Below are 13,904 nucleotides of genomic sequence, written 5' to 3' on the forward strand. Positions count from 1 at the left end.
TGCATAGCACACACCTGCACATAATCACACAGATCATGGAATACGATCACAAGAGTTCTTCGATCAGGAAGTCTTGAAGGGCTGAAACGACACTTATAGTAGGACTGGTTCACTGAAAGTCACTCAGCGAGCTATGGAAAGAACTATGGAAGGGCTACGCTTGGAATCTCTCTGAAATATCTGAATGAAAAATGAAAATGAAAATGAAAAAAGTATTTATTTAACCAACTTAACAATCTGACACCTTAAAAGTAATAATAATGTTTTATTGGTTACATGGCTTCCATAGTAGGTGTGAACCTGTGTTATGGACGCCAGTTTCCTCTTAGCAGGTTTATATAAATCTAGGCGTCTTACACGTATAACAAAATAAAGTTAAATGGTAAATAGGTACAATAAGAAAATATAAGTTATATAACGAAAAACGACTGGATTTGCCGATGACAATGGAGAATTTTTTAAAGTTTGGGATGAGATTCAGTTAAGTATAATTAGGTTTAAAAAAACTGGGAAAAAGATTATGTACATGTCAAAATAAGTGATTCTGTTTCAATGTAGTTTAAAGTCAGAAGATGATCCAAAAGAGCCTTTTTACATTTTGTGTAGGTCATGGAATAGAACTTAACTACTGCATTTAGCTTATTGTAGAGAAAAGGAGCCAGGAAATAATGCTGTTTCTGAATGTAACTCGTTCGAGTTGGGGGGACATTACAAATTTTGTAGTTACGACGAGCAGAAACAAATAATGTTTTATCATATGGGACAATAAGATGGTGATTTACTATAGTATGGTAAATAAAAATTTGTCGCACTGTGAGGACTTTACATGTTGAATACAAAAGATTTGTTGGATACCTAAATGGTTTGGAAGTCATTACTTTTAGTACTGATCTCTGTGCTCGTTCTAGTTGGATAATGAACGTTTTACAACAGCCGCCCCAAACCGAAATGCAATAATTTATTAAAGAGTAGCAGAGGGCGTAATACAACATATTTAAGATTTTTAAGTCCGCGATGCCACGTAGTCGCCTAAACACCCAGATCATTTTTCGAACTCTTGAAGTAGTGATATCTACGTGTGCCTTCCAACGTAGTTTATCATCTATGACTACACCAAGGTATTTTATTTGATCAACACGTGAGACTTCTGGACAATCGCAGGTAGTTCGTTGTAATTCATTACATTTATGTAGTTTAAGCGGTAAGTTGGTAGGTGGCCCTGTATTATTACGAATGGAGAATGCGAGATATTTAGTTTTTTCCATGTTTAGAGACAAAAGATTGGAATCTAACCAATGCGCCACTTTTTGAAGCCCCTTCTCCGCAAGAAAGTAGGCCTCTTCCCAAGTCTCCCCATGGAAGACCAGTGCTGTGTCATCAGCAAAACAGTAGGTTCTCCCTTTCTTTACGTCGATTTGACATATACCATTTATGTAAATTAGGAAGAGACTTGGGCCAAGAATACTTCCCTGGGGAATTCCAAATGTGACAGGGGCATCAGAACTCACATGACTACCAATTTTTACCCGCTGAACTCTGCTGGTTAGGTAGTTTTTAAAGATTTCAAGCGGAGGACCACGGATACCCGCACATTCTTATCCGCACGAAGTGATCCGACAGAGAACTAAAGTCACGAACTGAACAAGAGTTAGTAAATTTAAATGCCAGTGGGCTGGTAACATCTGTCGAAGAACCGATAAAAAATGGGGTAAACGTGTTCTGGAGTGGAGTTAGCGCGCATAAATGCTCAGATTTCCTTGAGTAACCCTTGTGCATGTTTATGGGGTGGTCACGATGATAAATAGTCCTTTAAAAGTGTCAATTTACCCAAAACGGGATCATTCCTTGGGCTTTATCACTGATGATGGCTTCCTCCAGTTTGTCCCCCCGCATGCTCTGTTTGTAGTCGGACTCTATGTACCTCATGTGCACCATCCCTGAAGATAAAAAAAAAACAGTGAGGTTACCACCACCGAACATTAGCTGTCAAATCTGACGTAACTTGTATGGATCTGACAGATGTTTGAAAGTCGAGTGATGCTGCTTAAAGATTGTTAATCGTTAATGTGTCGGTTGTGGTACGGTAGCAGGGTGTTAAAATGGGTATAGTCAGCCGAAAAGGGAGGTGAAAGAGACGCGAAGGGTCATTCTGAACTTTGGTTCTAGCAGTTCTTGGACGACTTATTTTGTTGTTTTGTTAAATTTACGCATCATGCGTTGCAAAAATCTTTAAATAATATACATTTTGTCAAGTACATATTTCCCTTTCAAAAGTATTTGAAGGCCAAGTCATCGTCAGTTTTAAAAACTTATATTGTTCTATTGAAGAAAACGATGAATCTATTCATTATTTTGTACTTTGTTTACGACATATTATTCAGTCCGCTATTGTCAGCTATGCTCAGATTGCTCAGGGTTTTTCTGAATGATTGAATCAGAATTGGTATTTAGAGTAGATCTAGAGCAGAGTAAAGGTAGAGCTAAAACTTCCGGCGCACCCTGTGCAGTCAATGACTGACGCTATTCTGATATTTTTTCTAGATTCTGACTTTTTACCACGATTACAAACCCTACACCAGCTTAAGTATTTATCACCGGCATCATGCTAAGATTGTACGTTCATAAAACGTTAGCAAGAAAATACGTATCACACTCACCAATAAGCCCAGCCTTCTCCACCGAGGAATGCGCCTGGTCGGAGCAGTAGCCCACCAGCTGTCCCAGGAACGTGGTCGGTTCCACCTGAGGCTCCAGCTTGCAGAGAGCCGCCAGGGTCCTGGTGCGGGCTGCTAGCAGACTGACTAGGGTTGCTTCGCTGGCTGTGGTCTGTTGGGGCGTTTGGAGTGGGATTAGCTGGTTTACTAATAACTATATTGAGGGTGTTGCAAAAAGGGTATACTAAGCCGAAACCTGAATGTTATATCTAAGACCGGAAATAAAATCAGAATGTCAAAATTCGCGAAAAAAATTATTCATTCTCCATTAAAAAAGTCACGTGACCAACAAAGTTTCTATGGAAAATTATAATAAATATCAACATTATCAACGCCTGGGCGTTAGAAGAGCCAAATGGCGTCTATAAGCGCTAGCTTCATTTTGGGGTAGACAGTTTCATTTAACAGAGGATTTTGAGCGGCATAGCGCACACCATTGTGAATGCATGAGATCCATGCAATATAAAATAGTTTTCATATATATAATTTTGAGAAGAGCGTTTTAAACCCTATGATAATATGCGCAGAGGATTCGAAGGGGTACTTATGCTAGACTAAATACAAAGCTTCTGCAACCTCAGGCATTCGATTCGTTGGCTGCAACGAGATACATTCGTGGTTAGGTAGAATAACCCCGTAACGTCCATTTCCACGCTCACCTGTATGACTCCACCTCCAAGACTGCCCGTCTTCTCGTTGAGGAAGCAGTCGGGCATACCGATGGCCTTGCCCACCCAGTTCAGAGCTATTGTCTCCAGCTCCGTGCCTGCCGGTGATGATGCCTGGGGGATGCGAAGAATATACATAGGTACAGCAGCAGTGTGCAAGAGATTTGATTATCTTCTTAGCGTGTGGTCACCGTGGTGGAAGCATTAGCCATTAAGATTAACATTAGCTGTGACTATCCAGGGTGCGCCGGATGTATGTAAAGTACTTCAGTATGTAGATAGTTGATGCGTCAGTAAGAGTTGATAAAAGTTTACGAACATTTACGAAAACTTAGTTCCCATGCCATCACTATTTCATATAGGAGGTTTATTATATCAAGGCTATCGAAGACAGGTCAAGTATCAGACATACACAAACAGCGAATATTCACGGGACGAGTGCCTGTTGGAATGCTACTCGAAATGTCACAATCACGCTAAGAAGCAAAGTATATTAATCTTACATCCTCAACAACTTCCACAATTTTATGTCGAGGGTTTTTACTTTCGATGGAATTACTTAAATGACTAATGATAAAAGGTAAAACACAAGTTTCCATGTCAGTGCCAATGGTATGATTAAGATTAGATTAGACTTTGCTCAGACTTTATTTGTGTGCAACACAAGCCATATTTGACTAGCAGTCAATTAACATAGCAAACATCCACCAACCCGCACTAGGCCAGCGTGGTGGACTGGGTCTAAAACCCTTCCTTCATTGGAAGGAGACCTGTGCCCCAGCAGTGGGGACGTGATGGGTCGTGATGATGAAATGAAAATATATTTCATTTCATTTATTTATTCAAGAACAATATACATTGTATGTGAATATACCTATAAAATAAAATAATTTAACATAATCATTATAATTATAAAAATAGCGTGCAGAAACAAATTAAATACAAAGTCAAAAGAATAATAATAAAATCAAAATTAAGTAGGTACATATTATGTCAAAACATTAAATTAAAATTAATTTCAATTAAAATTTTAACATGCAATAATTAAATTAATTAATCCAAAGCAATCAATAATTATTATAAATCTTCTAACCTATACAAGCACTTCTTCAACAAATAAGTTTTTAATTTTATTTTAAAGGTACTGTGTCCTAATAGGATTTTAAGGTCTGTTGGCAATTTATTAAAAATAACTATTGACTGGTACGCTGGTGAGTGTTTAGCTACACGTAAGATTGGATTGAATTTGATTGGTAGATCTTTTCGCCTAGTGCTGTGTCGTGCCACTCTTTCTTCGGGACTCTCAATGTTTTGTGCATTCTTGCTTAGACCTGATAGCAAGGTTAAGACATACAGTGCAGGAACAGTAAGAATGGCAAGAGATGTGAAATATGGTCTGCACGACTCATCCTGCCGTATGCGAACAATTGTACGTATGGCTCTTTTTTGCAAAACGAAAGCTCTTTGTGTATTATAATCATAGCTATTCCCCCACTGTTTTATACTGTATCGTATTTTCGATTCTACAAGAGCATAGTACACCATTTTAAGTTGTTCCACACCAAGTGCATCTCGAAGGCTCTTAAGCGCATAACAAGCTGAGCTGATTGACCCTTCTATGGCATTCAATTCATATTTCCAGTTTAGGCATGTGTCAATATGTACCCCCAGGAATTTAGTACTTTCAACCATTTCTATTTTACTTCCATTTAGAGTTGCACTTATTGCTTCCCTATTCCTAGCCGTCGTTTTAAAAAGCAGTAAGTTAGTTTTAGTCGTATTTATTTTTAAATTATTCTCTGTGAACCATTTTGAAAATTTGGCTAGTATATCATTTACTTTTATTTCTAAAGTTTCAATGTCTTTCCCTGATATAACCGCATTTGTATCATCGGCATAGACTACTAGGCCAACATCTGGCATATATCTACTAATATAGTCCAAGAGATCATTTGTAAATATTATGAAAAATATAGGGCCTAGTACTGATCCCTGTGGCACACCTCTCTTAATGTTCAATTGTTTAGATGTAGTCAGTATTTCTCGACCATCTTTAATTGTACTTAGTTCTACAAATTGTTTTCGATTTTTCAAGTATGACTCAAAAAGTTTCAGTGTATTGTTTCGGATACCGTAAAAATCCAATTTAGATATGAGTATGTCATGATCAATAAAGTCAAATGCGGAACTTAGATCTAGAAATAAAGCAGCAACTTTTTCTTTATTATTGTTTTTTTTTACTACGTCATCAACTAGTGATTCTATGGCATCGGAGGTTCCGACACCACGCCGATATCCAAATTGCCTATTATTTAGAATATTATTCATATTTAGGTGCAGTACCAACCGTGATTTAAGTAATTTCTCAAAAATTTTGGACACTACGGTTAACAAAGAGATTGGCCTATACTTAGAAGGATCGGTTTTAGCTCCTTTTTTATGGATTGGGAGTATTCGTGCAATTTTTAGTTGATCGGGAAAAACACCTTCATCCATGCAAATGTTGTAAAAGTGACACAGTGGTTCCGCAAGTATGTCAATATTTTCTTTTAAAACTGAGACAGGTACCTGATCAAAACCACAAGATCTTTTATTTTTTAGGTTTCTAACTATTTTAACTATTTCGTCTGGAGTAGCGTTTCTGCACCTCATATCATTTGTCACATAGCTACTGTTTTCGGTGAGTAAATTCCTTGCATTGTTACGATTGTCATTTATGACTTGATCCCCTATTTGAAATTGCTTCGAGAAAATATTTGCTATATCCTGTGGCTTATCGTAAATTTTTCCATCAAACTTTAATATTATGTCATCTTTAAGCAATTTACTATTATTTTTATTTCTATTTACACAGCTCCATATTGCCTTTGAAGAGTAAGTTGCATCTGCTATTTCTTTTTGAATGGAGTTTCTTTTAGCTTGTCTGAGTACTTTGTTGTATATTTTTATATAGTTACTGCGATACGTCTTCATTGAATAGTCGTTGTATTTGCAACTAACTAATACTCTTTTCATCATACTGGATGTTTTAATACCCTTAGTAAGCCATTTTAATTTATAACTTCTGTTTAATTTTATTTTTATAGTTTTTTCAGGAAAACATTCTTTGAAAGTCTTAGCAAAATTGTCCAAGAACCCATTAATACCTTTTTCGTGAAATTGTTTATTAAGAACTTCCATCCGGAATTTAGCATTGTTTTCAGTAGAGAAAGTTCTACGCTTTACTGTAAGTGTTTTACTATGTTTACTTTGCTTGGTTTCTAAAATAAGGCTGCAGAATATGCCTGCGTGACCGTCTGCTAATCCGTTATGATCCACTTTGGGGTTACTAATTTTTTCATCAGGTAAGTTTGTGAGAAAATTATCTAGACAAGATTGAGAGTCGTTTCGAATATATGTAATTTCATCTATAATGTACCTGAAATTAAAGCAAGTCAATAGGGCCAGAAATTCCTTACGTTTATTAGAATCTGTGAGAATGTCAACGTTGAAATCGCCACATATAATACATTTTTTGTTGAAAAAGTGCTCTAACATTTTTTCAAGTCCTTCCATAAAATCATTAAAAGTTTCATTTTGAGGATTTCGATAACAACAGATAATATAAATATTTGTTTCTAAATCTTTAACACCACAAACTTCAAAACTTTTGGCTTTATATAATTTCTTACATAAAGGCAATTCCTCGCATTTCCTATCTTTATGTGCGACAATGAGAGCACCCCCTCTTTTCTTATTGCATCTTGTGTTAAAAGATACTAAATTATAGTTGTTTAAATTAAATTGACCAATTGAATTGTTGTATAGGAAATGCTCAGTAAAACACAGATAATGTAAAACAGTACTACAATTTTGAATATAAATTTCTATTTCATCTTTCTTATTATTAATGCCACATACATTTTGGTGAAAAATATTTACGCAGACGCTACTCGAAAAAATGATGATCCATTAATGCTATTATTATTGGTGGATCCTACCGATGGTGATGTATTTGGAATAGGATATATATACGTCTTATAGGTTCCACTATTTATTTAGTAGTCATCGTAGGGCCTCCGTTACGTTAAGTAGATGCCGTGGTCAACGTGGTAGAATATTTTAATTATATGAAAAAACAGATGCGATGGGCATCTACCTTGGGTTTCCAGTTAACGTATTGGAAGCACATAGAAAAAGAAACATAATTTTATTATGTATCGCAAAGAATCTGGGACTAATTGATTGGAATTCTATCCAGTGGTAAGGTTGAAGGTAGACGTACCACCCTGCCTATATTTATTTATTTATTTCATATTTATTCATTTGATACTGTATTGCACAAATATGAAATATTTACTGGGCTGCTATTAACTAAGCAGATGTTTTCGAAGCAAATCCTTTGGAAACTGCTGCAATTCGGCAATTGCAAAGCCATACCTGTTTGACTAATGGTAACTTACCCAAGAGAAGCACAGCACATTCAGAGCACTGGACAGGAAGTCCCCCATGATGGAGGGGTACGACGTGGGCGTGCCGAAGTACGCGTGCATGTGAGGACTCTGCCAGTGCACCAGCTGCGGAGGAATGTGAGGTTAAAGGAAATGGGAAAAGAGATCGACGAGAGACCGACGACCTTAGGCGGGTCGCTGGTAGTGGCTGGATGAGGACGGCCGAGAACCGGGTGTTGTGGCGCTCTTTGTGAGAGGCCTATGTCCAGTAGTGGATGAGTATTGGCTGATGATGAATAGAGATCAATTTCTTTGGCAAGAAGTGCGGGTAGACTCTGGTGAAAGGAATATGTTTAAGTGTCACAGCACATATAAGCATAACGTAAACGGATCTCTTTTTCTTCTGTCAACCAGTAGAACGCGAGCTCGCTAACGCCTTACTACGCCTTGTCATACCGAGTGAGACTATGCGACAAGATAAGGTAGCTCAATCGAGAAAACCTACAATGTTTGACAAAACCTGGGGATTTCATGGATAATTATTATGATTTTTCATTTGCATAAGAGATCAATGCAACAATGATTTGATTTGATTTGATTTGATATTTGACAAGACCACATACATCCTTTCCGGTGCTTCTACGACCATTCATATAAGGGCTTGAGCTTGTTTATTGTCTGCACTGCAGCAGCTGGTGTTGCGGTCCCAGGGCTCCGGCTTGGCGGGCAGCAGCTGGTGACGTCACCTGTGCCCCCTACAGCAGTGCTCACCCCGGGCATGATGACGTCGTCCACGTCCCGCATGATGCGCTCCCAGGGCTCGGGCTGCGCGGGCGCGGCGCGCGGGAGCAGCGCGTGCAGGTAGCCCGGCTGCACGGCCGGGTACACGCGCCGCGCGCCCACGCCCTCCAGGTAGTCCGCTATGTAGTCCACCATCTCCTTCGCTGTAGAACAAATCCAGGTTTAAAACCATACAATACTCTATGGTGGCAAATAAGATCTGCTTGTGCTTCTTAGCGTTTAAAAAGATGTATAAAATATGTATATATTCTTTATGCTTGCTTACCTTTTACTCGAAATTCCGTGTGCTCCATAATTTTGATTCTTTGTATATATTCTGAAAATTTAATGATCAATATCACAATTTTACCATGGAACAACGTGGGCTCGGGTGTACAATGCAATCCGACGTTGTTCATCAGCATGATATGAAAGTAAATAATAATAATACAATATACAACGCACGCAACCCTGTCGAATTAGGTATTGATAAATAATTAATACATAATGTTCAGCAAACTGTACAAATATTTTTATAAGCACACCTTGTTAGTAAGTAGTTTAAACAGATACGTTCATAATGAGATGTACTTACTTACTTATGATTATTTTATTTTCCCTTTAAAAAAATATACTTAACTATCAAAGACAACTTACAGGTATCGGCAACTAAACGAAATTGACGATTCCTCCTGTCGGTATTTCATTTTATATGTGAAAAATACTAGCCATTTTCCATAATAACGACTAATAGGCATAGCCAGAAATGACGGTAAATAATTAGGCCTTTTATTACTACGCATGTTTAAGAAATTCTTTCGAATTTCCATGAAAGTAGGTATAACCTTTTCTTATTTTGTCGCCGAGTAAATACTTTGTACGCTACATAAATTTCTTCGGATATAATGAATGTGAGGATACAGGGTGTTGGAAAAAGAGTTGCAACTATACCCTTTTTAAAGCCGAGAGGGGGTGACTCTAAAAATGTTACTTCTCGATAGAAATTTGGTAGGTCACACTAGGTTTAGAAATAGTCAGCAAAGGTCAATTTTCGACCGTTAATTTTAGTTAGTCACAAATGGCATACATTATTACTAACACTTTTTTTTAACAAAATATCAGATATTTCAGAACTGGTATGTTTGAACCAATGAGACCTAGAGAGTTGAATTAAAAGTAGAACATAAGGAAATTTTGTGTTCTTTATAAAAAGTATAGAAACCTTTCTACTAGCCCTATTTTGCATAAACCAAAAAAAACTTAAATTATTAAACATATAAAACTGATTTTTAGCTCAAAATTTAGGAAATATTGTCTAATTTAAGGCATTCATATATTATTTTCATGTCAGAGCCTTCTTACTATGGCTATAGTTCATTTAGAACATAAAAATATGCCGGTATTTCAGCTATTACTTATAGTGCCGTCGTGTAAAACTGCTGCAAAATTTGAATTATTTTATGTGAAGGATCTCAAACATATAAAAAATATAGCACCACCGCAATTATTGCAATTTCAATATACCTAACTTGTCTTCAAATGACACTATAATGGCCCTTACTAGGTTATGAAATGGTCAGTCGGGGCGGTTTTAGGGTAAGAAGTTAGTTAGTGTTTTCTTTTGTGCATTACAGCAACAATATTAGTCATATTTAAATAAAATAGTATTGTACGTAAAGCCTAGGGTCTGTCGCTTCTTTTAAGCTTACATTCGTTCAGATATGTATCATAGTTTTTTACCAGGGCATTGAAATTCTGGGACAAAAACGTTTTTTGGCTCTCCTGAACATTTTGTCTCATGGCTCTTACTGGGTTTTAAAATGGCACAGCCGAACTCTCTTGCTGCTTGTGTTGGGGTCCACCAACCCGCACTAGGCCAGCGGAATGGAATTTTGTCCTATATTTCCACTTTTGCCTTTATTTACAGCTCAAATATTGTTTAACTTAAGCCTACTTAAAATAGCCTGAAATATTTATTAGAGAATATCATTGTGTTATAGAGAAAAAAAACATTTTCACTTGGTAATTTTTCTTTTTAAATAGGTACTTATACCAAAATGGCAACAGAAATTTCTTAAAAACTGAAATTTTCCACAAGGACAATCATTAATTTTGTTGACAATTTTATTATTCATATAGATTTTTAGATATCTACCGAAATTTTCTTTCATTTCTATTCTGAACATGGAGGTTGTAGGTTTAATACTTGCAGTACAATAATTATACAACGTGTTCTTACGTTTAAAGGAAACATCGTGAGGAAACCTGCACATTTAGATCTTAGATGTACTCAATACTCGTGACCTATCACGTGAGTACAATTTGTACAGTCAAAAGCTCTAACTACCAGTTCAGTTGTGGTTAGGTATGATGTAGTTTATAATTGCTAAAGCTCGGCCGGCTGAGCTGAAATTTGTGGGATATGTACAAAGGTTCCAATCAAGAGAGCCATGTACAGGTGTTTCAGTCCCCCTTAGAATATAATTTAATATGGAATACGATGATAATTACTTCAAACGTGTGCCTTCGGTCCAAAATTCAAAAAAAATAGTGTGTAACGACTAATGCATAAGTTACAAGCCTTTTAATTCTAATACACTCACTAGCAATGAAAGAGTTCCATTTACAAAATATCGACACCAAATTACCACAATTTTTAAATTATTAATTTTAGAATATGTTCAAAATATTTAAGTTTTTAGTTGGTATTCATTATGATGCGCTGAATACTTCAATATTGCAGCTAGCCTTTTCCGCTGAGGATTAATTTGGTGCTATTGTCACAAGAACTTTTTGATTGCTCGTGATTGTAAATAAACTAGCTTACCAGAACCCACCTACCTTAAATTTTTTGTAAGTATTGGTAATTTATCAATCTATTCGTCTATCCGATATCGTTTGGATGAAGTATTTTCCAGTGGAAATAGATTTCACACTTTTAATTCAAAATAACACTTATTACCCACTTAATTAGTACAAAACTTTAGTTGTAGGGAATCGTTACAGCTTACTTTGGGTATGTTAGTGGACTGAGGAAAAAAATACTGTATAGTGTGTAAGCACGTTATCCAACGAAGTAAAAAAACATAAATTATCTAAGTAATACATTACATGCTCCTTGCACGTATATACATTAAGCAGGGTTGCGTAGGTACTGGATATACTAAACACGGAAATGGAGAATGGCCATGTCTCTAGGGCGCCATGAGCCGCCAGAGCAGCCATTGATGAAACATATACTGTTTTGTAGCCCATGACTACAGCATATCCTGGTGTAAATTTTATTATTATGAGGCATGGGAGAACGAAGATATAGGTGCTGAAAGACCAAGTATTTGTACTAGGTAACTAGATGTTTCCCTCATACAAAGATTTTTTTTAAGCGTAATGTTGATTTTTTAAAAAAAAAAATTCGCTCATTTAGAACACCTTTATCATTGAATAAAAATAGGTTTGGTTAGTGGCTGCAAAGCGAGTCAGATTTGGCCATTCCCATTTACTTGTTATTCAGCAGTAATTTTCCTAGGAAATAGATAGATAGGGAAATACATTATTTATATGCAATCGCGATTAAAAATAAATAAAAAGTAGCATGTTTTATTCAGATAAAAGGTGTGTGTATTAATTTAGATCTGTTGTCCACAGGACAACTTTGTTTTGGTTGTCACATGTTAGATAAAATATACGAACAAAATCCATATATATATATTGTTATTGTTATATATATATATATATATAACAAAACAAAAAACTCTCCGCATATTGTTTACTGTCTAACCTTTTTTAGTTCAACCTAATGACAACCATTCTACCAATGAATTGAATGACAAATCTTCTAACCAAATTAATCCAAAATAAGAGCTCAGTGGTGGAAGTGGGGTGTTATTTATCGAGACGTTTCTTTTGAACTGACATTCCATCCATAAGGTTGCCTGTAAGAGATTGCTCTTAGCGATAAGGCAGCCTATTGTTAATTGTTCCTAGCATATAAGTTCTCTTTGTATGTTTTAATTTGCGGTGTTCAATTAAGAGATAGGTATTCTATTCTATTATATTCTATTCCATCTAGTTCGCATTTAAATTGGGTGACATAGCAACATCCTATGACTAACATAATTTAAGAGACTATATCAAGAACCCTTTAAAATGCTAAGTATAAAAGGATGTTTTGCAACCTTGTGCCTTATCAGTATCAAATGTCACACATTTTACAGGTTTTACATGTTTTTGAATTGATAAATACATAGCATTGCATGGTGATTAATTTAAGGTCACGATTTTTTTTATATTGTCTCACATTTTACAGGTTTTACATGTTTGGGAATTGATATAGAGGAGTAACATTGCATTGTCATTAGTTTAAGGTCACGATTTCATTCTTGTCCATAATATAAATAAACATTAGTCACGCCCACGATTTCATTTCATCCTAACAAAACCTACTAAAGTTTTTTTTTATCTCAGATACCTACTACACTCACGGGCAAAGAAAACAGTTCCACTTACAAAATTAAGACACCCAATTCTATTCTATTCTATTCTATTCTCTGTGGGGGTAACAGTACCTGTACCTGGCTCTCTCGAATGGAACCTTTGTGCATATCCCCAAGGTCTAAACTGCCTTCCTAAGCTTGGACCATTTCCCACCACGCTGGTCCACTGCGGGTTGGTGGGTTCACATACCTAGATGTGCTAAATCTAGATATGCAGGTTTCCTCACGATGTTTTCCTTCACCGTAAGAGCGATGGTATACATTGTACTTAAATTCAGAAAAGAACTCTTTGATACATATCAGCGCCGGGATTCGAACCCGCATCTCTGGCGTGAGAAGCGGGCGCTTACCCGACTGAGCTACCACCGCTCTTGGTCTCAAGACACCCAATGGTCCCATGTTTTTTAATTATTTAATAAGAAATTTGAACAAAATATGTATGTTCTTAGTGGGTAATGTTCTGATGCACCGTTAAATGTACTTAAATATTGCAGAAAGCGTCATTAAGTTTGTTTTTTTATATTAGGATTAAATTGGTAATTTTCTCCACGGAACTTTTTAATTGCCCGTGAGTGTATGAGAGATTCTGAACGGTTCATCAACAGTCGATTGTCCCACTAGTATACCAATAGAACTATTCATGGGACAATCAACTATCAGTGATAAACCGTTCAGCCCGTCTAGTACAGGTTTGATAGTTCGTCGAAAACTATAAAAGTTTCAGTTTTCTGACATACAAAGTATCGCTTCTAGCGGAAACTATCATGGATCTTTTGACAGCTAATGTATGCAGATGACAGAAAAAAACCAACACTTTTT

At 36.4% G+C, this 13,904-nt stretch overlaps 1 protein-coding gene across 1 annotated transcript in view; it reads right to left on the reverse strand.

Moving 5' to 3' along the window:
- LOC105397281 (histidine decarboxylase) overlaps nucleotides 1–9,366 on the reverse strand; it is a 36,069-nt gene extending 26,703 nt beyond the window's left edge. Inside the window, exons 1-7 of the mRNA XM_048621735.1 lie at nucleotides 9,188–9,366; nucleotides 8,879–8,929; nucleotides 8,584–8,756; nucleotides 7,825–7,938; nucleotides 3,374–3,496; nucleotides 2,658–2,826; nucleotides 1,828–1,937 (exon numbers count right to left, since the gene is read on the reverse strand). Coding sequence (XP_048477692.1) covers nucleotides 1,828–1,937; nucleotides 2,658–2,826; nucleotides 3,374–3,496; nucleotides 7,825–7,938; nucleotides 8,584–8,756; nucleotides 8,879–8,906 — 717 coding nt within the window. The 5' untranslated portion in view covers nucleotides 8,907–8,929; nucleotides 9,188–9,366. The remainder of the gene's footprint in view (nucleotides 1–1,827; nucleotides 1,938–2,657; nucleotides 2,827–3,373; nucleotides 3,497–7,824; nucleotides 7,939–8,583; nucleotides 8,757–8,878; nucleotides 8,930–9,187) is intronic.
- Nucleotides 9,367–13,904: the final 4,538 nt, after the last annotated feature.

The sequence above is a fragment of the Plutella xylostella genome, chromosome 2, assembly GCF_932276165.1.
Source record: "Plutella xylostella chromosome 2, ilPluXylo3.1, whole genome shotgun sequence".
NCBI lineage: Eukaryota > Metazoa > Arthropoda > Insecta > Lepidoptera > Plutellidae > Plutella > Plutella xylostella.